Raw genomic sequence first — 24,736 nt, forward strand, 5'->3', positions numbered from 1 at the left:
GGCAGTGAAGAGGAAAGATTAAGATACGGAGATGGCCATGGCTGGTGGAAAGAGAGTAGGGAAAAAGAGGGGAGACAGGGCCTGTGACTCAGGCCTGCTGCAACAGAGGAACCTATGTTCTGGAGGGGGAGGCAGGCCTGGGCCCAGCATCCACACTGAGGCTTGCCTGCTCTGTGTGTGCTGCAGGCACTACATGGCAGATCGTCTCCTGAGCTTGGGCTCGAGCTGGCTGGAGGGGGCTGTGCTGGAGCAGATTGGCCTCTGCTTCCCCAACCGCCTCCCCCAGCAGATGCTGCGGAGCCTGAGCACCTCTGAGGAGCTGCAGCACCAGTTCCACCTCTTTCAGCTCCAGCGGCTTGACAAGCTGCTCTTGGAGCAGGAGAATGAGGAGGAACAGGGCCTGGAAGAAGAAGAGGTAAGAGCAAGGGAAATGAGTGGGAGAATAGGAGAGTAAAAGACTAGACTAAAGAAGGGAGCCCAAGAGCCCTTGAAATCCTTCTGTCTCTCAGGAGGAAGCAGAGGAAGAAGAGGCTGAGAAAGAACTATTTATCGAAGATTCAAGTCCAACAGTTTCCATACTGGTCCTGTCACCACGCTGCTGGCCGGTCTCCCCACTCTGCTACCTGTACCATCCCAGAAAGTGCCTTCCCACTGAATTCTGTGATGCCCTTGACCGCTTCTCCAATTTCTACAGCCAGAGTGAGGAGATAGGGACAGGCAATTGGAGATTGGGGTGAGATTTGGGGTGGCAGGAGAAAAGAGGAAGAGGACCTGTGGACAGGAATGCATAGACATAAAGAAAATAGTCTCTAGGGACAGTAGTGTCCTAGGGAAGGGGGAAGAAGTGGGTTAGATCTTTTTTAATTTCTTTCATCATTACCTTCACTTTTGTATGAATTTGTTCTGTTTTTCTTTTTGTAACTTTGAGTTCTATGCTTACCTAATTTTTACTCTTTTCAGACTTCTTTCCTAGTCAATATTTGAGGCTATTCTTTTTCCTCTCAACATTGCTTTAGCTGCATTTGGTTTGAGTTTTGTGGGATTTTTCTTAAGATTGGTTTTTTGTGTGTTATACTTAGTTTTCGGTAAAGTACACAGTCTTAATTATGACTTAATGAATTTTATATACACACAGACTCCCATAACCACCATCTAGAGCATTTCCAGCACCCCAGAAGACTTCCTCCTTCATGTCGCTTTCTAGTTAGTAAACTCTTCCAAGAGAAACCATTATTCTTCCTTTTATCACCATAAATTCTTGCCTGTATTTGAACATCATATAAATGGGATAATTGGTTATATATTCTATGTCAGATTTCTTTCAGTGGGTGTAATGTCTGTGAGGACTATCCAGGTTGTCAGTTTTATCATTATTTTGTTCCTTGTATTGCTGATTCCTTTCCATTGTATTAATATATTTACCCTTTCTGCTGTTGATGGACATTTGGGATGTTGCCTAAGTTTTTATTATGCAATGTGTGAGCATTTAGTATGTTTTTAGTTCTAAGAATTTTCAAAAAAAAAAAAAGAATTTTCCAGTTTCCATTATTATTTCTACTTTGATCTGTTAGTTTTTTAGGAGTATATTTAAAATTCCCAAACCAGTTTTTCTTCGTTTAGTTATCTTTTTGTTTTAGATTTCAATCCCTTTGGTTCATTGTGGCTAAAGAATGTGGTTTCTGTGATTCTGAATCTTTGCAATGTCTTGAGACCTCCTTTATGGCCTACTAGCTGGTCAGATTTTGTAAGGGTTCCATATGTGATTAAAAATGTTGTATTCTTCAGCTGCTGGTTACGGGCTTCTGCACATTCCACTAAATTGACTTTGTTAATTGTACTGTTCAAATCTGCTGTAACCGTATGCATTTTTGTCTGCTTGATCTATTACTGAGAGAGGTATATTAAGATTTGTCATTGTAATAGTGAATTTTTAAACTTTTCATCAGGTCATCTTTGCTTTATATATTTTTGACTATGATATTAGATGAAAGTTTAGGGACACCTGGATGGCTCAGTCAGTTAAATGTCTGACTCTTGATTTTGGCTCAGGTCATGATCTCAGGGTCGTGAGACTGAGCCCCTCATTGGGCTCCATGCTGGGTGTTGAGCCTTCTTAAGATTCTCTCTCCCCCTCTGCTCCTCCCTCCTCACACGTTATCTCTCTCTCTCTCTAAAAAATAAAATGTTTAGATAGGGGCATCTGGGTGACTCAGTTACGTATCTGACTCTTGGTTTTTGGCTCAGGTCATGATCTTGGGGTCATGAGATCCAGCCCTGTGTTGGGCTCCGTGCTCAGTAGAGAATTTGCTTGTCCTTCTCCCTCTGCTCCCCCCACCTCACCTTGTGTGCTCTCTCTCTCTCTAGTAAATAAGTAAAATCTTTTTAAAAAATAAAATAAAGTTTAGATAAAAATTTAAAATCAGGGGCAGCCCGGGTGGCTCAGCGGTTTAACACTGCCTTCAGCTCAGGGTGTGATCCTGGAGTCCCGGGATTGAGTCCCACGTCAGGCTCCCCGCATGGAGCCTGCTTTTCCCTCTGCTTGTGTCTCTGTCTCTCTCTCTCTCTCTCTGTGTGTCTCTCATGAATAAATAAGTAAAATCTTAAAAAAAAAAAAAGTTACTTAAAAAAATTTTTTTTAAATCATTTAATAGTGTTGTCCAGTAGAACTTTCTACAGTGATGGAAGAGTTATTTTCTGTATTCTTCGGCATGATGGCCATTTGTGGCTACTGAAATGTGACTAGTTCAATTGAGGAATTGAGTATTTAATTTTATTTACTTTAACCGGTTTAAATAGCCACATATGGCTACCATAATGGACTATGCAGGTTTAAAATCTTCACAGTTAATTTAAACTTTATTATTATGAAATGATCTTCTTTCTTTCTAGTAAAGCTTATTCTCTCAAAGTCTGTTTTTTTTTTTTTTTTTTTCCCAAAGATTTTATTTATTTATTCATGAGAGACACAGAGAGAGAGGCAGAGACACAGGCAGAGGGAGAAGCAGGCTCCATGCAGGGAGCCCCATGTAGGACTCATCCTGGAATTCCGGGATCACACCCTGAGCCAAAGGTAGACGTTTAACTGCTCAGCCATGCCACCCAGGTGTCCCTCAAAGTCTTTTTTTTTTTTTTTTCTGGTGTTATATTATACCTGTTTTCTTTGGTTAGTGTTTTTCTAGAGTATCTCTATCCTTTTTGTTGGGGGAAACTGATAATTCTTTTAGATTTCTTTTGTGGTAAAATATGAATAACAAAATTTGCCATTTTAACCATTTTTTAAGATTGTATTTTTAAGTAATCTCTACACCCAATGTGAGGCTTGAACTTTACAACCTTGAGATCAAGAGTCATGTGCTCCACTAACTGAATCAACCAGGTGCCCCTCCATTTTAACCATTTTAGGTGGACAATTCAGTTATCCTTTTATTTAAAATTTTTTTAATTTGGAAATTTCAAATTTACAGAATAATTATAAGAATAATACAAAGAACACTTACGTACTCTTTAAAAATATATATTATTTATTTGAGAGAGAGCACGAGCTAGAGGGGCAGAGGGAGGCAGAGGGAGAGGGAGAAGCAAACTCCCCGCTAAACAGGGAGCCTGAGATCATACCCTGAGCAATCTGAGTGAAGGCAGATACTTAACTGACTGAGCCACCCAGATACCCCGAGAACACTCATATACTTTTTATCCAAGTTTACCATTTGTTAACACTTTGCCCCATTTGCTTTTATCATTTGCTCTTTGTGTATATATACATTAATAAAATGTATATATATGTTATGTATGGATACACACACACCTACATTTTTTTCCTGAACCAGTGTGAGTAAATTGCATATATGCTAGCCCGTTGCCTCTAAATATTTGAATATATATTTTTGAAGAATCATAGTGTTCTTGTACATAATAATAGTTCATTTATCAGTTTCAAAAATTTAACTTTGGGGAATCCCTGGGTGGCTCAGCGATTTAGTGCCTGCCTTTGGCCCAGGGCGTGATCCTGGAGACCGGGGATTGAGTCCCACATTGGGCTCCCTGCATGGAGCCTGCTTCTCCCTCTGCCTGTGTCTCGCCTCTCTCTCTCTGTGTCTTTCATGAATAAATAAATAAATAAAATCTTTAAAAAAAATTTAACTTTGGTATAACTTTATTTATTTTGAAAGATGTTTATTTGAGAGAGGGAAAGCACAAACAGGGGAGGGACAGAGGGAGAAGCAGACTCCCTGCTGAGCAGGGAGCCCGATCGATCGTGGGGATCATCCTAGGACCCTGAGATCATGACCTGAGCCAAAGGCAGACACTGTACTGACTGAGCCACCCAGGCACTCCGGTGTAATAACTTTAATCTATTTGTCACATTCCAGTTTTGTCAAGTGATTCCATAATGTCTGTTATTTTTTAGTCTAGGACAGCATCCAGTCTAGAATCATGTATTATATTTAGTTGTTATGTCTCTAGTCTCCTTAATGTGGAACAATTCCTCAGCCTTTCTTTGTCTTTTACAACATTGACACCTTTGGAGAATATAATCATTTAAAATTTTCTAAACGTTCTTCATTTAAAATTTGTCAGGTTATGCATTCTGGGTCAGAATCCAAAGTAAGTAACATTATGTCCTCTGTGTGTTTCATTTAGAAGCACACAATTTCCATCTGCTCCTCTCTTGTGATGTGAATTTTGACAACCTGATCAAGAGTTTGATTTCCCACTATTTTCTCCCTTGCACTGTTAATAAGCAATCTGTTGGGGAGATACTTCGAAACCATGCCTATATTCTGGTCTCATCAGAATTTCCCTCCATATCATTTACTTTTTAACTTCACCATGCTCTTATTTTAGGCATGTGTCTTGTAAATACTTAGAATGTGTTTTTTATTCAACTTAATAATTTCTCCTTTTGAGTTGTCGATTTTAGCCTCTTTATAATTATTATTACGAGTAATGTTATATTTGGTTGTTATTGCTACGCTCTTACCTTTTAGTTTACCTATAATTTTAAATTTTAGTTATTTCATATATACAAAAGAATATATATTAAAAAAGAATATATAAAACATGTACAGTTAAAAAATAATAAATAGAACACCTTTATAGATATGTTTCTACCTTGGGTTTTTGTGCATTTCTTCCCTCTTCTTTTGGATTTTTTTTTTTTGAGAATTTATTTATTTATTCATTAGAGACAGAGAGAGAGAGAGGCAGACACAGGCAGAGGGAGAAGCAGGCTCCCTGCAGGGATCCTGATACGGGATTTGATCCCAGGGCCCCTGGATCATGACCTGAGCCAAAGGCAGTCACTCAACCACTGAGCCACCCAGGTGCCCCTGGGTTGATTTTTTTTAATTCCTTTTTTTGTCTCTACCAGTTTTGGAAGCCACACATTCTGTAGTTGGTTACCCTTATGTTTTTAACCTGTATGTTTGATTTGTTAATATCACTTTCCCACCTTCCTGAACAATAAAAGGACCATAGAAAATCTTAACTAGGATGCCTGGGTGGCTTAGGGGCTGGGCATCTGCCTTTGGCTCAGAGCATGATCCTGGGATCCTGGATCGAGTCACACACTGGGTTCCCTGCAGGGAGCCTGCTTCTCCCTCTGCCTATGTCTTTGCCTCTCTCTCTGTTTCTCTCACGAGTAAATGAATAAAATCTTAAAAAAAAAAAAAAAAAAGAAGAAGAAGAAGGCGGCAGCCCCAGCGGCTCAGCGCCACCTTCAGCCCAGGGCCTGATCCTGGAGACACAGAATCGAGTCCCGCTTCAGGCTCCCTGCATGGAGCCTGCTTCTCCCTCTGCCTGTGTTTCTGCTTCTCTCTCTGTCTCTCATGAATAAATAAATAAAATCTTAAAAAAAAATAAAAAGAAAAAGAAAAAAAGAAAATCTTAACTCCAGCTCTCACTCCCATCTTAATTAGTGTTGTTTGATATTTTAGGATTATCTTTTTTTTCTGCCTCCCAAAGAGTCATTATTATTATTGTCTTATTCAGTTGATATTTAGATTTGCTATCATACTGGTTGCTTCTGTCACTAATCCTGTTGTCTCTTGATCCTTCTTTCTGAGTTCAATCTCCTTTTTAAAAAAAAAATATATTTATTTATTCATGAGAGACACAGAGCAGAGAGGCAGAGACACAGGCAGAGGGAGAAGCAGGCTCTATTCAGGGAGCCCTGAATCATGGGACTCCAGGATCACGCCCTGGGCTGAAGGCGGTGCTAAACCGCTGAGCCACCCAGGATCTCCTCAATCTCCCTCCCTCCCTCCCTCCCTCCCTCCCTCCCTCCCTCCCTCCCTCCCTCCCTCCCTCCCTCCCTTCCTTCCTTCCTTCCTTCCTTCCTTCCTTCCTTCCTTCCTTCCCTTTTCTTTCCTTTTTTAAAGATTTCATTTATTTATTTATTCATAGAGACACAGAGAGAGAGAGAGAAAGACACAGGTAGAGGGAGAAGCAGGCTCCATGTAGGGAGCCTGATTGGAACTCGATCCCAGGTCTCCAGGATCACGACCCCAGCCAAAGGTAGCGCTAAACCACTGGGCCACCCCTCAATCTCCTTTCTAAAGGAGATTTCCAATCTCCTTTAGAAGTCTCTAGTATTGGTGGAAATTTTTATCAGTTTTTATTTGAGAATGGCTTACTTTCAACCTCATTAAAAATTTTTTTTTATTATGATAAATTTTTGATGTACACAAAAGTAGGCAAAATTAACTCCAGTGTACCAATGTGGGTAAATTCATGGCCAATCTCATTTCTCCTGTACCCCCACCCACATTCCCTACCTCTCAAATTTAAAAGATAAGGATTTTCTTTTTAAAAGCAAGGACACTAAAAAAAAATAATAATAAATTAAATTTTAAAAAAAAGCAAGGACACTAAAGTGACCAAAGTTTGAAATATTAATAATAATTCCTTTTTATTTTTTTTCTTTTAATTTTTATTTATTTATGATAGTCACAGAGAGAGAGAGAGAGGCAGAGACACAGGCAGAGGGAGAAGCAGGCTCCACGCACCAGGAGCCCGATGTGGGATTCGATCCCGGGTCTCCAGGATCGCGCCCTGGGCCAAAGGCAGGCGCCAAACCGCTGCACCACCTAGGGATCCCTTAATAATAATTCCTAACATCAAACAGTAAAGTGTTCGTATTCCCCCCATTTTCTCAAGTTTTCAAAATTAGTTTTTTGTTGAATGGGGAGCCCAACCAAGCCCACACCTGCATTTGATTGAGCTGTTTCTTTCATCTCCTTTAATTAATAGGTTCTGCTTTCCGTTTTGCCCCATTGCAATTGTCCATGGAGGAAACTAGGTTGTTGGCTGCACAGAGTTGTCCACAGGCCAGATTTTGCTGACCATATCCACATGGTATCCTCTAGCCTGTTCCTCTGGCTCTTTCATTTCCTGAAAACAGATACTTAGACACAGAAATTTATTCCAACTTGGGTCTGATTTCTTGGGCAAGAGCACTTCATAGGTGGTATTGTGTACTTCCATCAAGAGGCATATTACATCCACCTGTCTCTCTCTGTGCTGTTTTAAGATGATCAGTGGATTTTGATGTTGCAAGTCTGATCTTTCCATTATATATAGTTTCCCATCAGCTTTTCATTAAGCAGTCATTCATTATCATTGCTTAGCTCTGTCATTTCATCCGGGCCTACAAACTAGTGCCTTTCTAGTTTTGTCATACCTTCTTCATATATTAGCTGGAATGTTTTCTCTATAAAGAGAAACTTCCTCTTAGCAACTTTTTGGTTACCTGAAGTACTGTTTTTATACAGGACAGGCTTGATTCTCTCGTCCTCTCCCTTATTTTTAACCAGTTTTCAAAATAATGTGTTTATTCTCTAGCATCTTCCAAAGATAACCAATGAGGTCTTTTTTAAAAATATGTCATTATGAACTCATGGACTTTAAAACATTTCATGTGTTTCAGTCCGGCACAGGTATTATTTTCTTGATGTTCAGACGGTCCTGTCTTGGGCCAGAGAGCACCTCTCAGATAGGCTCCTTTTGTTATAGTCTCTGCCTTTGACAGCATCCTTGCTTTCTAGTATGTGTGAACATCCAGGCTCATCTTGCCTGAGCTGTGACACAGAGGAGGAAGAGATGCAGCCTAGGGGGTCTTTTTTTTTTTTTTTTTTTTTTTTTTATTTATGACAGTCACAGAAAGAGAAGGAGAGAGAGGCAGAGACACAGGCAGATGGAGAAGCAGGCTCCATGCACCGGGAGCCCGACGTGGGATTCGATCCCGGGTCTCCAGGATCGCGCCCTGGGCCAAAGGCAGGCGCCAAACCGCTGCGCCACCCAGGGATCCCTAGGGGGTCTTTAAAAACTGCCAGCTCCCGAGTCTCTCCTTTCTGGTGTTTCTTTCATGGAGCCTGCCTTGTGCAGGGCAAGGCAGAGGGTGGGCTCCAGATACGTGTGGTTCACCACGGAGGCCGACACAGAGGAGGCTAAGCTCTGGAAGCTTGACAAGTCACTTCTGACAAGTCACTACCCCCCCCACCCCCCCACCCCCCACCCCAGAGATTAGCAGGAACAAAGCTTGACTGATGGTACACCCTGGTGTCAGCCTCTAACTCCTTGTTTCTCCTGCTCTTTGTCTCTCCTCCTTCGCACTTTCCCAGGTCAGAATCATCCAGTCCTGGACATGGGACCACATCGGCGGCTGCAGTGGACGTGGCTGGGCCGGGCCGAGCTGCGGTTTGGGGATCAGACTCTGCACGTGTCCACTGTGCAGATGTGGCTGCTGCTGTATTTCAATAAGACAGAGGTGCCTCAGCTCTTTAGCCTCTGTCTTCTCTGCCCCCTGCCTGTCACTGTTCTCCCAAACTCTGTGCCTTCTTCTATCCCCCCACCCCCCGCTCTTACTTTCCTTTCCCCTATTATCTACTCCTAACTGGCCCTGTTCCTCCTCACCAGGAGGTGTCTGTAGAGACCCTGCTGAAGAATTCTGACCTCACCCCAGAGCTATTGCTCCAGGCACTTTTGCCCCTCACCTCTGAGAATGGCCCTTTGACCCTGCATGAGGGTCAGGACCTTCCACACAGGGGTAGGTCCATGGGGGCTGGGCTGGGCTCATGCTCCTAGAGAGTGGGGCCCTCATGGTGGGTGCAGGGTTGGGAATGAAGGGGGTCCCCTTTGCCGCCACTCACCTTTCCCTCCCCCTCCTTGGGTGCTGACTGGGAGTGAGTTCCAGGTGTGCTGCGGCTTCGGACACCTGGGCCCCAGCACCGTGGGGAGGCCCTGTGGCTGATTCCTCCCCAGACATACCTGAATGTAGAGAAGGATGAGGGCCGAACTCTGGAACAGAAGAGGAACCTCTTGAGCTGTCTTCTTGTCCGTATTCTCAAAGCCCATGGGGAAAAGGGCCTCCATATTGATCAGCTGGTTTGTCTGGTAGGCAGAGGGGACCATGAAGTTAGGGGAGGGAGAGAGGCTTAGGGTTGGGGCTTAGCACCAGGATCATCACAAAGGAAGGTAAACTCTCTCAGTATGAGACCTCATAGAGTGACATTTCGTTCTGAGTTTTCCCTTTCTGACAGGGCACTTAGTTAGACAGAAAGTAGAGATAAGACATGAGTGTTCACCATGTGCCAGGCCCTATTCCAAGAGTTTGCATGATTAAGTCATTTAATCCTCACGGCGATCTTCTGGGATAGGTAATGGTGGTGGTATTATTATTATGTTTTATTACCGTATTCCCATTGACAGATAAGAAAAGTGAGGTATGAGAGTCAGTAACTTACCCATAGTCACACAGCTAGAAGGTGGGGGAGCTGAGCCTTGAATCCAGGCAGGCTAGCTCCTCTAGGTAAAAGTGGCCTGCCTATTGCCTCTTCTCCCATCCAGGTGCTGGAGGCCTGGCAGAAGGGTCCAAATCCCCCCGGAAGCCTGGGCCGCACTGTGGTGGGAGGTGTGGCCTGTACCAGCACAGATGTCCTCTCTTGCATCCTGCATCTCCTGGGCCAGGGCTACGTGGAACGGCGCGACGACCGGCCCCAGATCCTGATGTATGCCACCCCAGAGCCTACGGGGCCTTGCCGGGGTCAGGCCGAAGTCCCCTTCTGTGGCAACCAGACCACCAAGACTTCCAAGCCTAGGTAGCCATCCTCTGTTCTGTCCCCCTGCTGCAAGGGCTCCAAGCCAGGCGGGAGGGACAGGTTCCCCAGGACAGATGGCCCTGCAGTGACACGGGAGGAGTTTTCATGCCAAAGTCAGGCCCTTCCATGGAAAAATGTTTCATTTTTTTCATTGTCTCACCCCATTTTCCCTGCCTCTCTTGTTTCTCCACTAGTCCTCATCCCCCCAATTAGCACCGTCACCCCCTTCGCTGCCTTCCTAATCACAGGTCTGACTGTCCCCACCCTCCTCGAGCCAACTCTTAGGCAAGGGACCGGGACACATAAGCTCCTGTATAGATAGATCTCTCTCATTCAAAGCAAAAATGAAATATCACACAGATATGTATTGAGTGCTAATGACACACTCTGCTCAGTGGAATGTGCTAACTCTAGTCTCCAAGAAGCCTGCTCTACAGAGGAATTTGTCATAGGATCCCTCTAATTAGCTGCCCCCCCCCAAAAAAAAACTGTTTACATCACATCCAGTTCACCAGAAGTTGTTATAGCACCATTTTTATGCCTGCCACTTGCCCTGGGTGTAAAGTGAGTTCTCTAGAGGAATCGCTTGCATACACATCACGTGGGAATCTCATTAAAATGCAGGTCCTGATGCAGTAGAGCTTCCCTGTGATACTTACGCTGCTGGTCCTTGGCCCATACTTTGAGTAGTAAGGCTGTAGATTCCTGTTTCTCACCAGATGAATGGCTGGTGTTGGGGGTGGGGTTTACAGAGGGATTATCCTATCCCCTGCGGGTCAGTTAGTGTCCTGATCCCTGCACACCAGATTCCTGGAGTGCCCCAAATCTCTATGACAGGCAGCCTCACCCCTTACATACAGGTGCTTCTGTGGAGAGCAGTGCTCTGACCATAGGTTTAGGTGGTTATCATTAGGCCGATTAAGCACACACAGACAGGGTTGCACAAGTGGGGAGCTGAGGGCCAAGGTGGGGTTCATTTGGTGGATTAGCAGTGCAGGGAGTCTGATTGCTGCCTCTTCTCTCCCCTCAAGCCCAGAAGCTGTAGCTGCCCTGGCATCTCTCCAGCTGCCTGCAGGCCGCACCATGAGCCCCCAGGAGGTAGAAGGGTTGATGGAGCAGACGGTACGGCAGGTGCAGGAGACCCTGAACCTAGAGCCAGATGTGGCTCAGCACCTTTTGGCTCACTCCCACTGGGGTGCTGAACAGCTGCTGCAGAGCTACAGTGATAACCCCGAGCCACTGTTGCTGGCCGCTGGGCTGTGTGTACCCCAGGCCCAGGCTGCCCCTGCACGTCCTGACCATTGCCCTGTCTGTGTCAGCCCACTGGAGCCCGACGAAGACTTGCCCTCTCTCTGCTGCATGCACTACTGCTGTAAGGTGAGGCCCATCTGCTTCTCTCCTGCCCTTGGCTTTCCACCTTAAACACAATTCCTTGGCAGGCCTGGGGTTGTACTCCACCACTGCCATTTCCCAGCCTGGGCAATGTCGGACAAACCTCTTAGTCCCTCTGAAACCAGTTTTGTCATCTGTAAGTGGTGCCACCAGCCTCAACACACTCCAAGGAGTGGTTGTTAGGATCCAGCAATATATATCAGTGGTTCTAAAACTTTGCTGCATATTATAATCACTGGAAGCTTTTAAAAATCCTCATGCAGGGCACCTGGGTGGCTCAGTCAGTTAAGCATCTACCTTCACCTCAGGTCATGATCTCAGGGTCCTAGGATTGAGCCCCATGTCGGGCTCCCTGCTCAGCCAGGAATATGCTTTTCCCCCTCCCTCTGTCCTTTCCCCTTGCCCATGCTCTCTCTCTCACATAAATAATTAAAATCTTAAAAAATGAAAATAAGTAAAAATAAAAATCCTTATGTTCCAATTGCCTGGGTGGCTCAGTCAGTTGAGCATCCAGCACTTGATTTTGGCTCAGGTCATGATCTCAGGGTTGTGAGATAGAGCCCCACATTGGGCTCCATGCTAGGCATGGAGTCTGGGATTCTCTCTCTGCCTCTTCCCCCACCTTAAAAAAAAAAAAGAAAAAAGAAAAAAGAATCATCATGCTCAACTGTAACCCAGACTGATTAAATAAAAATCTCGAGGTGACACCCAGGCATGTGGAGCTTTATTTTATTTCTTTTTCCATTTTTAAAATTTTTATTTATTTTTATTTTTATTTTTTATTTTTTAAAATATTTTATTTATTTATTCATGAGAGACTACACAGAGAGAGAGAGAGAGAGACAGAGACAAAGGCAGAGGGAGAAGCAGGCCCCATGTAGGGAGCCTGACATGGGACTCAATCCTGGGGCTCCAGGATCATGCCCTGAGCCACCCAAGGATCCCCAAATTTTTATTTTTTTAAGATTTTATTTATTTGAGAGAGAGAATGGGGGGGAGGGACAAGCAGACTCCATGCTGAGCGCAGAGCCCAATGTGGGGCTTGATCACATGACCCTGAGAGCATGACCTGAGCCGAAACAAAGGGTTGGACGCTTAACCGACTATGCAACCCAGATGCCCTAAGCATCTGGAGTTTTAAAAACTCAGATGATTCCAGGGTTCAGCCAAGTTCAAGAACAATAGGTAGATAATGCATACATGTAAAATATACATCAAAGCACTTCATAAATATTGTTATTTACTTGGTGATGACAGTAGGTTTATGGTTTCCGTATCACCAAGTCTCTTTATCTCAGAACATGATCACTTACCATATATTCTCAGTGAATATAAAAATGAAAAGAAATGGTGTAAGTGCCTTCCCACCCCATCTCTGTGCAGGGGTGGGTGATCTGGGACATGAGCTTTGGTGTGCATGCATGCGTGCATGTCTGTGACTGTGTACCTTTCCTCCTTCCCTTTTGCTCAGCTTGCATTTACTCTTCTCACACGACCCCCTGCCCCAGGCCTCCTCCCTCTCTGATCTTCTCACTTTCTCTAAACCTTTCTTAGAACTTGAATCATCTCCTTTTTCTTTTTTTTTTTAATTATTTTTTTTTATGATAGTCACACACAGAGAGAGAGAGAGAGGCAGAGACACAGGCAGAGGGAGAAGCAGGCTCCATGCTCTGGGAGCCCGACGTGGGATTCGATCCCGGGTCTCCAGGATCGCACCCTGGGCCAAAGGCAGGCGCCAAACCGCTGCGCCACCCAGGGATCCCCTCATCTCCTTTTTCTTGATTCTCTTACCCATTCCTTCCATGTCCATCCCAGCAACAATTAAAATGAGGCCACCACCCTGAGCCACCCAGGTGCCCCTGGGCCATTCTGCTATTATACACACATTATCTTGCTTAATTTCCGTGGTAGTTGTACAAGGTAGATTTTTCTACTGTCCCCATTTTACTGGAGACAGATGGAGGCACCCAGGAAGAGAAGTCACCTTTGGCAATTTTGCTCCAGGGCCCTCCCTTACCTTCCTATGACAAGTGTGGGAAGAAGACACAGCAGGGTCATGTCCTAGGAAGGGGCTGGGGTGAGGGGCCTGTGAGGGACTTGAGATTGAGGAGGTCCAGGAAGGTCATCCTGAGGAGGTGATTCTCTGGGGGGAGAACATAGCACACAGAGGGGACAGCAAGTGCAAAGAATCTGAGCTACGGGCACCTGGTTGACTCAGTGGTTGAGCATCTGCCTTCAGCTCAGAGCGTGATCCCGGGGTCCTGGGATCAAGTCTAGCATCAGGCTCCTCTCAGAGAGCCTGCTTCTCCCTCTGTCTATGTCTCTGCCTCTCTTTGTGTGACTCTCATGAATAAATAAGTAAAATCTTAAAAATGCTGAGCTCTGAAGCACAGTGACATGATGGGAAAGCAGAGGGACAGATTTGTGGGGTGACAGGGGCTCAGTTGGGTTGTTTGGGATTGGCAGACAGTGGGCTTGACTTTATGCAAAGCCATAGTAAGGTTAAGCAGGGGCAGGGGAGTGATAGGATCTGATTTATATATTTTTTTTAATTTTTATTTATTTATGATAGTCACACACAGAGAGAGAGAGAGGCAGAGACACAGGCAGAGGAAGAAGCAGGCTCCATGCACCGGGAGCCCGACGTGGGATTCGATCCCGGGTCTCCAGGATCGCGCCCGGGGCCAAAGGCAGGCGCTAAACCGCTGCGCCACCCAGGGATCCCAAGCATGATTTATATTTTTGAAAAGATTCACTGCTTATGGAAGAAAAGCTTAGGCTTGGGCAAGTCAAGCATGGAAGCAGGGGCACCCTTTAGGACATTGTTGTACAAAGAGGGAGGAGGTGGTGGGAATTTGACCCAGGGTCAGCAGCGAAGAGAGAAGTAGACAGATTGGGGTACATCAGGAGGCCAAGCTGATGGGGCTTGGCAGAGCCAATGTGGGGACTTAGAACAAGGGAATCAGGGATACTTCCCGAGTTTCGGACCTGGGGATCTGGCTGGATGAGATGTGTCATCTTCTGTTGAGTTGGGCAAGATGTTGGGGGCTGAGCCTTCTTGCAGAGGGCAGGTGTTTGTTTGTTTTTTAAGATTTTTTTTATTTATTCATGAGAGACACATAGAGTCAGAGACATAGGCAGAGAGAGAAGCAGGCTCCATGCAGGGAGCCTGACATGGGACTCAATCCTGGGACCCCGGGATCATGCCCTGAATCAAAGGCAGACACTCAATCGCTGAGCCACCCAGGCGTCCTGAGGGCAGGTTTTTGAAGGGAAATTCAGTCTGTTCTGGCCATGTGAAGCTTGAGCTGCTTTTTGGACATCCGTGCATGACTGGACAGGGGAGTTTGGAATTAAGTGGAGAGGCCTGGCTAGCATCCTGCAGGGGAAGAGCTGTAACAGATCCCCCTGTAGTGTTGTAGAGACAAGGAGATGGGAAAACAGGCTCAGTGGACAAGTCTCAGCCAAGGAGGAGCCTATGAATGAGTCACAGCCGAGCAGCACAATGAAATGCAAGATAACTCGGAGAAGGGAAATCCTGGGGTTTCAGACTGTCAAAGGAGGCTTTTGCACGTGAGCCTTGAGTGATAGGCAAGGTTGGCAAAGGCAGGAGGGGAATGCAGGCTGGAGACAGCATTGCGGGTGGGCTGGACAGAAGCTCCAGCAAGCCCACAGCAGAGGGGCTCCTCAGGGGAGTGGGATGGGTTCCAAACTGAGGGGCCCACCTTTGGCCTCTTGGCTGTAAGGGACCCTCTCACACCTGTGTGCCTGCAAGTGTGCAGTCTGAATTAGCATTTTCCTGTCTTATCTCCAAAATCCAGGAATTCTGCATTAAGCTTCCCAATTTACCTGAAAGAGGGTTTTGTTTTGTCATGTGTAGTGATTTCCTTTGAGTAAAAATAGTACAGTAAGGCACTTTTCATGTACCCTGGAGCTTTGGTACCACAGATACAGACTCTCCCAGGGTCTAGATCTTGGCAAACTCTGCAGTCGGTTGTTAGTGTGAAGGAAAGGAGTCATTAATGGAGTATTTTAGGACAGTCAGGCTGCTGATCATGCCTAAAGCAAGAGGACTGCATGGAGGAGGGATCGGGAAAGGAAGACCTCATAGGAAGACCTTTACGAGGACAAGCTCCTACAGCAGTTCAGGGTTGAGGGGCTAAGGGCCTGGTGTAGGGTGGCATGTGGGTGCTAGAAGAGGACCTGCCAGATGTGAAGCTTCGAGCACCGGTGACTGGGATTATGGGGATGCGGTGGGGAAGGAGGCTGTTTTGTGGAGAAGAGGCTGAGTCTGGGGAGAGGGGGCATCAAGGAGCCAGTTGTGCAAATGGATGCTGGGAGAAGAGGCCACAGCATTGTGCAGTGTCCAAGGCCAGCCCCCCAGCAGGGAAAAGGCGACCCCCTGCCCCAGGCCTCCTTCCTCTCTGATCTCACTTTCTCTAAACCTTTCTAAGAACTTGAATCATCTCCTTTTTGATTCTCTTATCCATTCCTCCCATGTCCACCCCAGCAACAACTAAAATGAAGCCACTATCCTGACCCACACATTCCCGAAAGCCCCTGTGAGAATTGAGCCAATCCCAGGAAACCCCACGAAGCCAGAAAGGTTAGGATCAGTTTTGAGGTTGCTCCAGAGCAGGATTGTCTGTGGCTTTCCGTGTTATCGGGGATGGTGCTGAGTTAGTTCCCTGGGGCACCCTTGTCCTGTGCTGCTCCCCCACTGCCGCTCAGCAGCTCCTCCTTTCCCCTTTAGTCTTGCTGGAATGAGTATCTGACAACTCGGATTGAGCAGAACCTTGTGTTGAACTGCACCTGCCCCATTGCCGACTGCCGTGCGCAGCCCACTGGAGCCTTCATCCGGGCCATTGTCTCTTCGCCAGATGTCATCTCCAAGGTAGCCCCTTCCTGCAGGAGTCTATGGTGTGCAGCCAGAGGGGCAGGCCCCAGGGAGTGGACTCACCAATGCTGGGGGAGGCGAGAAGGGGTGGTGGTTATGGAGGGCGGGCATCTCAAAGAGCCATGCCCTCACCTTATGGCACCTTTGTCTATGTCCCCACAGTACGAGAAGGCTCTCCTGCGTGGCTATGTGGAGAGCTGCTCCAACCTGACCTGGTGCACCAACCCCCAGGGCTGTGACCGTATCTTGTGCCGCCAAGGCCTGGGCTGTGGGACCACCTGCTCCAAGTGTGGCTGGGCCTCCTGTTTCAACTGTAGTTTCCCTGAGGTGGGTACCTGTCCAGCCCTGCTCCCTTGTAGCAAGGGCTACACCCCTCCCTTGCCAGCACCCTTCTCTCCATATACATACCCACCCACCCACACACACACACATACACGTATGCACTCTCGGACATACACATATATACACACTTTCTGCCTCTGCCACTTGGTTGAGCTCTGTTCCTCCTCCTGCAGCCCTCCACACGTGACCTCCCTCTCTTGCATACCCACAGTGCTGCCCTTGCCCAGGGCTCAGCCATGTCCTCACCACCCCCTCTGCTGTAGGCACACTACCCTGCCAGCTGTGGCCACATGTCCCAGTGGGTCGACGATGGTGGCTACTACGACGGTATGAGCGTGGAGGCTCAGAGCAAGCACCTAGCCAAACTCATCTCCAAGCGCTGTCCCAGCTGCCAGGCTCCCATTGAGAAGAACGAGGGGTGTCTGCAGTAAGAGGGGGTACTGCGGGCATTGGTGGGGTCAGAGGGCATGGGAGAGGGTGCAAGGCCTGGCCGTAGGGAGGGTCCATGGGGCTTACCGAAGAGCTAAGCAAAGGAGGGCACTTACTGAACTTCCCCTGCTTCAAAATCTGCACTGTATGGGGCTCAGAAGCAAGGGTGTGGTCACTAGGGATTGGTAAGGTTAAACAGACTGTCAGGGCCTGGAGGGGCCAGGACAGGTTCAGTGGAGCATCCAGGCCTCATCCAGGTGTCCTCGTGTGGCCCCAGCCAGAGGCAGGAGCCCTCTAACCAGCCACCTTCCTCCCATAGCATGACCTGTGCCAAATGCAACCACGGATTTTGCTGGCGCTGCCTCAAGTCCTGGAAGCCAAATCACAAAGACTACTACAATTGCTCTGCCATGGTAAGGGTCCGGGAGGCCCAAGGGCAGCCAGGATGGGATGCTGTTCTAGGCCCTGGGCAGAGAGGGCTCTGTGTCCTGAGCAGCCAAACAGCTGCTGGGATAGGGGCTCAGTGTGAAGACAGAAGCCACTTGAGCCTACAGGTGCCGGGACTTCTGTCCTGGGAGGTCTCTACATTCTCAGGAGGCACCAGGCCAGAGCAAGAGCACATGGTATGCATCCTAGCCTGGCACCACTGCTTAGTATGTGGCTTTGGGCCAGTTTACTTGCCTACGCCTCGGCAGCCTCACCTGTATAAAGGGAGAATAATGTGACCTACTTCACAGTCAGGATTAAATGAAAAGGTCTGGGTAAAGTGTTGGAAGGCCTGCATGCAGAGCACCTAGTGTATTAATGCTGTCCTGCCCAGCAAGGCACCCAAGAGCCCTCCCGACTTGTCCTTTCCAGGTAAGCAAAGCAGCTCGCCAGGAGAAGCGGTTTCAGGACTATAATGAGAGGTGTACTTTCCATCACCAGGCCCGGGTGAGCAGGGAGGAAATGGTTGCTTGGGTGCGGAGGTCAGAGGGCTGGGGTGGATGGCCGCGCACGGGTGAAAGATCTGAGTTTGGGTGGGTGCTGTGCCGTTGTGAGTGGGGGGGGGAAGGGCTGCATGCGGTGCTGACCCCCCACTCCCACCGGCTCCACATAGGAGTTCGCCGTGAGCCTCCGGAACCGCGTGTCTGCCATCCACGAGGTGCCACCACCCAAATCCTTCGCCTTTCTCAGTGACGCCTGCCGGGGACTAGAGCAGGCACGCAAGGTGACAGTGGGCTGGGGGCCTGTGCTGCTTTCCTCCAAGCTGCGGGCATGGGGCGAATGAGGGAGCAGGAGGGAGGAGTGCGGAGGCCCAGCAACTTGGGCTCCCACAGGTGCTGGCCTATGCCTGCGTGTACAGCTTCTACAACCAGGACACGGAGCACATGGACGTGGTGGAGCAGCAGACCGAGAACCTGGAGCTGCACACCAATGCCCTGCAGATCCTCCTGGGTGAGGCCTGGCCCCTTGCCTGTCAGTCCTTTCTCTTGCCTACCCACCCACTCAGCATCCCATCCCAGCAAGCAGGGGGCAAGACAGCACCCCCACCCCAGCTCCCCCTGCACTGTCCTCATTCTGCACAGCTCTATTACTATTGGCCTTTAACCATTCATGTATGAAGGAACATGGTATATGCCAGAAGGTGCCTAAGGGCACAGGCCTTCACCTGACCTGTTTGATTTACCCCATCCCCTCCTCCGTTAGGATGTAGTCCCCATGAGAATGAAGATCTAGAACCATGCCTGGTAGGTGTTGGTAGAACTTGGTAGATGTTCAGTAGGTGTTTGTTGGAAAGAATGAAAGAAGGGAGGAAGCCCCTGTGCCCTGCCCCCTCTGCAGAGGAGACACTGCTGCGGTGCCGAGACCTGGCCTCCTCCCTGCGCCTCCTGCGTGCCGACTGCCTCAGCACGGGCCTGGAGCTGCTCCGGAGGATCCAGGAGAGACTGCTGGCTATCCTGCAGCATTCTACCCAGGTGCGCCGCCCACCCCTGGGCCTCCTGGGCCTGGCATGGCCCCTGCCCTGGGCGGAGGATCCAAAAGGAAAGGCAGCAAGGATGGAATGGGTGTTTGGAGACCTGGGTGTGCACCCCAGCTCCTAGGCCAGCCTGCTGGATGCGGTGGAGCTCTGCCACTTGGCCACCTGACAAAATCGCCAGATCAAGGGTATCTGCCCAGAGCCTTGCTCATCAGAATCACTTGGGGGAACTTTTTCATACTTCCCAACTGGGAAGTTGAGTTTTTCCCAGCTCTAGGACACTGATAGTGTGCCTAAACTATGAGAGTCCTGCCCTCAGGGAGCTCACAGAGGAGTAAATAACTGGGGCAGACGGGCAGAACCTTACCTCAGGCAGCCTCCAGGGACACAGGTGTGGCGGTGAGGCATGCCACCCTCCCCTGCCTCCGGAGGAGTAAATAACTGGGGCAGACAGGGGCAGAACGCAGTTAGCTCCGGAGGCAGGGGAGGGTGGCATGCCTCACCGCCACACCTGTGTCCCTGGAGGCTGCCTGAGGTAAGGTGCACGGAGGCACAGGTGTGTGGAGTCCTGGGATGAGGGAGGGGAGGAGGCGGGAACATAACTGCCAGGGGCCCTGCACCTAGTCGGCCCTCAGAGAAGGCTGGGTGAAGGAATGCTGGACACCTCTGCCCATATCAGCTACTCTCCTCCTTCCCACATCTCCTTGCCAGGACTTCCGGGTTGGCCTGCAGAGCCCACCTTTAGAGGCCCGAGAGGCGAAAGGCTCCAACGTGCCCGGCAGCCAGTGAGTAGGGTGGTGGAGCCACTGTGGGGTGTGGGAGGTGCCAGGCCTCCCTGAGGCTGAGTGGGGCTCCCTCCCTCCCTAGGTCCCAGGGCTCCTCTGGGCTGGAGGTGGATGAGGAGGAGGAGGAAGATGATGAGGATGATGTGCCCGAGTGGCAGCAGGACGAGTTTGATGAGGAGTTGGACAATGACAGCTTTTCCTATGATGAGGAGTCTGAGAACCTGGACCGAGACACTTTCTTCTTTGGTGACGAGGATGATGATGATGAGGCCTACGACTGAGGGGCAGGACACAGGGAGCACCCCAGCCACCCCGAGTCCGGGGGGCCAAGGGGGTGAGGTCACTGGGTCATTGGGGGAGGCAATTCCCAGTGTCTGCAGTACCTTCTGTTTACTGAATAAACTTTCTTTTTTCACATACTTCTCTGGAAGCAGGCTGCTCAGCTGCATCCCCCAAGGCTAGCATCAACTTCCCATTCCCTCTACATAGCCCCAGTACTCATTCTTCACTTTTTCCCTTTTTTTTTTTTAAGATTTTTTTTTATTCATTCATGAGAGACACAGAGAAAGAGGCAGAGACACAGGTAGAGGGAGAAGCAGGCTCCACGCAGGGAGCCCACATGGGACTGGATCCCAGGATCCTGGGATCACGACCTGAGCCAAAGGCAGGTGCTCAACCACTGAGCCACCCAGGTGCCTCTTCACTTTTTCCTTAGACCTCTAGACTCTTGTGTTCTCAGAGAAGGCCCAGAGCAGACCCGTCTGACCTAAGCTGACAAAGGGAAATGCAGGTGCATGTGGCCCAGGCCAGGCATAGTCCTGCCCGCTTGCCCCAGACCCGGCCCAGCATCAGAGGAGACAGAAATGGCCACCCCCCTGCCCCCAGGCAGCCTTCCTCCTAACTCTTGAATGTTCCTGGCAGGAGTCTGAGGGCATTAGGAAGGCCTTGGAGGCCTACAGAACGCTAAAGGGTCTCTCTGCATCTTGAAGTAAAGCAGGAAAAGCAAGGATATTCCTGAAGACCTGTCCCGCCCACCACTCGTAGAGACATGGTCAGAATTTTAAACATCCTTTTAATTTGGTACTGGGGCTATGAGGTAGGAAGGGTACTAAGAGTCTGGGATTAGAAGAGTTAACAAAGTGGGGCTAAGGCAAGCAGTTGGGTCAGGGGAGGCAGCCACCTGCTAGGGAGGGTCAGCCCCAAAGTATTGATCCAGCATGGCCTCCACCTGGCCCTCTTCATAGTCCAACACCTGGAACCTTGAGCCGTCTGCCGCTCCCCGGATCATGGCTGAAAGCACTGCAAGGGCGGAGAAGGCGAAGGTGCTTTCCATCCATACTCCCCATCTCCACTTCCTTCCCTGTCCTGTTTGGAGGTGGGCACTATACTCAAGAGCCCCCACCCCTGCCCTGGGAAGTTGCTGAGGGCTGGGTCTGCAGAAAGCTGCGGTGGAAGGAGGGGCCATCCAGGGCTTGGAGTGCTCACCTCGGCCAGACTGCGGACGGAAGAGGCACAAGATCCGCTTATTGAGGGCCACGGCCTGGCCCAGCTCATAGCCCACACCCAACGATGGCTGGGTCACTTCTGCCACCACCACTGGGAAGAAGGAAGAGACCATGGCTCAGTATCTGGGGCTTGTTAAGGAAGAGATGACAAGAGGTGGGGTGTGGTGAGGAGGGCACTTCCCTTCCCGGGATGGACTTCGTCCAGGGACTCTAGTATAGTGCCAAACTCCCAGAGGAGTTTGTGGGTAGGAGGGGGAGCTGCTCACCATCTGCCTGCTGCAGCCAAGCCAGGTCCCGCTCGTAGATGAGCCTGTCACCCCCAGCAGCCTCTTCCCCTGCGGAGGAGAAAAAGCTGGTCAAGGCCAAGCCCCTGCTTCGGCCTTAGCACTCAGTACCTCTCTTCTGCCCTCGCCACCCCCATATTTACCCTGCTCAGGGAAGGAGGGAGGGAGGCATGCTAGATGACTTCCAAGGACCCACCCAAGGCTAATGTTCCAGGAAAAGGATGGAAAAGGATGAAATGGAATCACCACAAAAAAAATTCCAGGATCCAGGAGGCTTCTGTGATTAAGGCCAGATGAGTGATAACAGATGAGATTATGGGAAGGACTAACTATGCCTGTCTGTTGGTGAGGGATCAGAGACGGAGGGGAGCAGCGATAGACTCCCAGTGCGTGCGTGGGGGCGGGGGGGTGGTGGTGGTGGAAATGACCAGGAGCAAGAGGATGCCTGCACAAAGAAAGGATGAACAACCAGAGCCGGGGTGGCTCTCAAGCTTTGGTGGGTGCCAGCGTCAGGGAGAGCTTGATATGCTACTCCATGAGCTCTCCAGGGGATTGTGAGCCCCACAGGCCCTTTCCAACGCCCTAGCAATTTTGTTTTGTGATGTCACCTGATGAGGGAGCCAAAGGCCAGCTAAGGACTAAGCACAAGCTGACATTTTGCAACCCCCCCCCCCCCAGGTGGGGTATGTGGGACATTCCTCAGGCACTCCTGGCCACCCTAAAACTCAGGGAAGGGGAAAAACAGTTAACTAATATAGATCACAGTGCTCTAGGACATGAGCCTCCATCGGCTTACCAATGTCTTAATGATTTACAAGAAAAAAAGCATTCTCAATAACCTGACTTCCAGAGAACCCTAACTCAATTTTCTGGAGCCCTGACATCACCCTCCCTCCACAGTGACGTGGGAAACAAAGGTAGAAGGAAATGTAGGTAAAATTTAAATGTCCTTATAACCTGCAGCCCATTAGCAAATACTTGAGACAGGAAGAGTGTAACGTTCCTCCAGAAACTCAACGGTCGTAATGTTAATTAATGCTTTGCTAGAGAGAACCTTAGCTAGACAATGGCAAGACCTCCAGTATTTTGAGAATCTTTAGCATATCAAAGTTTCTTGGACACCTTCCTTTTTCCTTACCTCCCCCCAACTCCCAAGTATGAAATCAAGCCCAGTGCAGCAGCTCTTTCTGCCCAAAGGTCCTGTCCCTGCGCTTTTAATAGAATCACCTTTTTGCACCAAAGACATTTCAAGAATTTTTTTTTTTTGGCAGAGAGTGCTGGACCCCGGCCTCACCAGCATCCCCAAAATGTCTCCCAGAATTGCATTAGATCCCACAAATCCTGGATCTGCTCCTGCTGGGGCTAGGGGAAAGCACGTAAAAGTTTCCTTTCAAACCAGAAGACTCCCGGAGATTCCAGAGCAAAACTGATCAAAGCTAATGGTCTTTGATCAGTTTTGGTCAAAGACAAAGATCATTTAAACTGATCTCAATCAAATGCTTTAGAAAGACCCAGCAGCCAGAAAGCAACAGGCTGATGAGAGGGCGTGAGAGATGGTGGTGGTGAAAACTGGGGTCCGACGGGTCTAACAGAGGGCGGACAACCCGACCGCGAGGGGAGAAGCGGCAGGGTAAGCTCTGCCTTAGGTGGGGGCGCAGGTGCCTGCGGGCAAGGCGGGAACTGAAGCCGCCGCATTCGCTCCCGTTCTGCTCCTCCCCGCTCCGTCCCCGGAAAGAGGTGCAGAAAGTTCTCCGGGAAAGAATCAAGGTTAAGAGAACAGCTGAAGGCAGAGGCCCGGCTCCCACCCGCAAGCTCACTGGGGCCCTCGCGGTTCGAGCGCCGGCTCCCCTTCCCGGCCTGGCGGGAAGGCGGGCTCCGGGCCACGGGGATGCGCGGCCGGGTGCCGGGCGGCGTGCGGTCTCCGCAGCGGGGCTGCCCCGGCCCCCCTCCGGCCCCCCCGGCCCCCCCCGCCGGCCCCGCGCGCCCCGCCACCAGCCTCACCGCGCGCGCCCAGCTCGGCGGCCGCCACGTGCTCCGTGAGCACCGCCCCGAAGCGCCGCAGCCGCGACACGATCCTCCCGTACAGCGCCCGGTCCTCGCGGCCGCCGCGGATGCTCCCGCAGAAGTACAGCGCTCGGCGGCCCGGCTGGCCCGGCCGGCCCGGCTGGCCCTGCTCCCCGCGCTCCCGCGCTCCGGCCGCCGCCGCCGCCGCCATCCCCGCCGCCGCCGCCCCTCCTCCCCGCGCCAGGAGGCGCCCTCTCGCGGCCACGTGACCCGGCCGCCCCGGGACGGCCCCGGGGAGGCGGCAGGCGGCTCCCGCGGGAGGGGGCGAGCGGACGCCGACGACCGCGCGGCCGGGACCCCACCTCCTCCGCGACGTGGGCGCTACCGCTGGTCGCGCCACAGCACCCGCTCGTGCTCGCCTCGGCCCGGGGCCTCCCGCATCTCAGCTGGACGCAAGGGCATCCTCTGCTGACTTAGCTCCCTCGCCCCACCTCCAGCTGCTCTCCCTTTTCTGCAGCCTCGCTGGCTTTCCCGGCTGTTGTCAAGCCTGCTGGCCAGGCCCTTACGTTTGCTGTAGCTTGGAGCCCTTTTCTCCCAGGTAGCTCCGAGCGGCCCTCCCTCGCCTCTTCCGGGGCCTCCCGGGTCACCCTCCCCGGCTTTCCTCTACAGCTCGGCGAGCCTCCCGTTGCCAGGACTCTCTCTTGCCCTCCCCTGCCTCACCCTTTGTCCTCCCTACCCCATTGATTAATTCTGTTGTTTGTCTTTCTTTACCCGGTGGAATGTAAGCCCCCAGGAGGGCAGGAACTTTTGTCTGCTTTGTTCACTGCTGTAGCCCTAGCTTCTAAAACTGCCTGGCACATACTTATCAAACACTTGTTGAATGCATGAATGGATTCGGATGAGAAGTGACGTTTGCCAGCACTTTGTAATCTGCTCAGTCCTAGAGGAGGCTGATAGAAGCAGGATCTTCAGGGAGGCTGGCAAACACACCATTGTTCGCTGGTAATAACAAGGATTTTCCCTTCCTTATGTTAGAAAAAT

General features: G+C 49.9%; 2 protein-coding genes across 4 annotated transcripts in view; one reads left to right on the plus strand and one right to left on the minus strand.

The window, feature by feature from the left end:
* The window catches only part of CUL9 (cullin 9), a 39,667-nt gene extending 19,346 nt beyond the window's left edge, over nucleotides 1-20,321 (plus strand). For all 3 annotated transcript variants that reach the window (XM_055329806.1, XM_055329807.1, XM_055329808.1), the window contains 17 exons: nucleotides 187-415; nucleotides 510-699; nucleotides 8,622-8,767; nucleotides 8,917-9,046; nucleotides 9,194-9,393; nucleotides 9,847-10,097; nucleotides 11,129-11,474; nucleotides 16,243-16,383; nucleotides 16,549-16,713; nucleotides 16,992-17,155; nucleotides 17,477-17,570; nucleotides 18,016-18,090; nucleotides 18,257-18,367; nucleotides 18,477-18,594; nucleotides 18,982-19,115; nucleotides 19,829-19,902; nucleotides 19,985-20,321. In XM_055329806.1, the coding sequence (XP_055185781.1) occupies nucleotides 187-415; nucleotides 510-699; nucleotides 8,622-8,767; nucleotides 8,917-9,046; nucleotides 9,194-9,393; nucleotides 9,847-10,097; nucleotides 11,129-11,474; nucleotides 16,243-16,383; nucleotides 16,549-16,713; nucleotides 16,992-17,155; nucleotides 17,477-17,570; nucleotides 18,016-18,090; nucleotides 18,257-18,367; nucleotides 18,477-18,594; nucleotides 18,982-19,115; nucleotides 19,829-19,902; nucleotides 19,985-20,183 (2,767 nt within the window). In that variant the 3' untranslated portion in view covers nucleotides 20,184-20,321. The remainder of the gene's footprint in view (nucleotides 1-186; nucleotides 416-509; nucleotides 700-8,621; nucleotides 8,768-8,916; nucleotides 9,047-9,193; nucleotides 9,394-9,846; nucleotides 10,098-11,128; nucleotides 11,475-16,242; nucleotides 16,384-16,548; nucleotides 16,714-16,991; nucleotides 17,156-17,476; nucleotides 17,571-18,015; nucleotides 18,091-18,256; nucleotides 18,368-18,476; nucleotides 18,595-18,981; nucleotides 19,116-19,828; nucleotides 19,903-19,984) is intronic.
* A 633-nt stretch (nucleotides 20,322-20,954) lies between these two features.
* Nucleotides 20,955-23,930, minus strand: DNPH1 (2'-deoxynucleoside 5'-phosphate N-hydrolase 1). Its single transcript, XM_055330446.1, has 4 exons — nucleotides 23,693-23,930; nucleotides 21,674-21,742; nucleotides 21,388-21,498; nucleotides 20,955-21,201 (listed from the first exon to the last, which is right to left on the minus strand). Exons 1-4 carry the CDS (start codon nucleotides 23,904-23,906, stop codon nucleotides 21,086-21,088), a joined length of 510 nt encoding a protein of 169 aa, XP_055186421.1. The 5' UTR covers nucleotides 23,907-23,930; the 3' UTR covers nucleotides 20,955-21,085.
* Nucleotides 23,931-24,736: the final 806 nt, after the last annotated feature.

Source organism: Nyctereutes procyonoides, unplaced genomic scaffold (genome assembly GCF_905146905.1).
Source record: "Nyctereutes procyonoides isolate TBG_1078 unplaced genomic scaffold, NYPRO_anot_genome, whole genome shotgun sequence".
NCBI lineage: Eukaryota > Metazoa > Chordata > Mammalia > Carnivora > Canidae > Nyctereutes > Nyctereutes procyonoides.

Bases quoted from the DNA above. Each gene is read 5' to 3' on its own strand.
- DNPH1 (XM_055330446.1), bottom strand. From the start codon at position 23,906: ATGGCGGCGGCGGCGGCGGCCGGAGCGCGGGAGCGCGGGGAGCAGGGC. The intron at 21,499-21,673 runs GTGAGCAGCTCC...CCTTCTTCCCAG, and splicing joins TTGGCTGCAGCAGGCAGATG to TGGTGGTGGCAGAAGTGACC. The intron at 21,202-21,387 runs GTGAGCACTCCA...CCGCCCTTGCAG, and splicing joins CCGTCCGCAGTCTGGCCGAG to TGCTTTCAGCCATGATCCGG.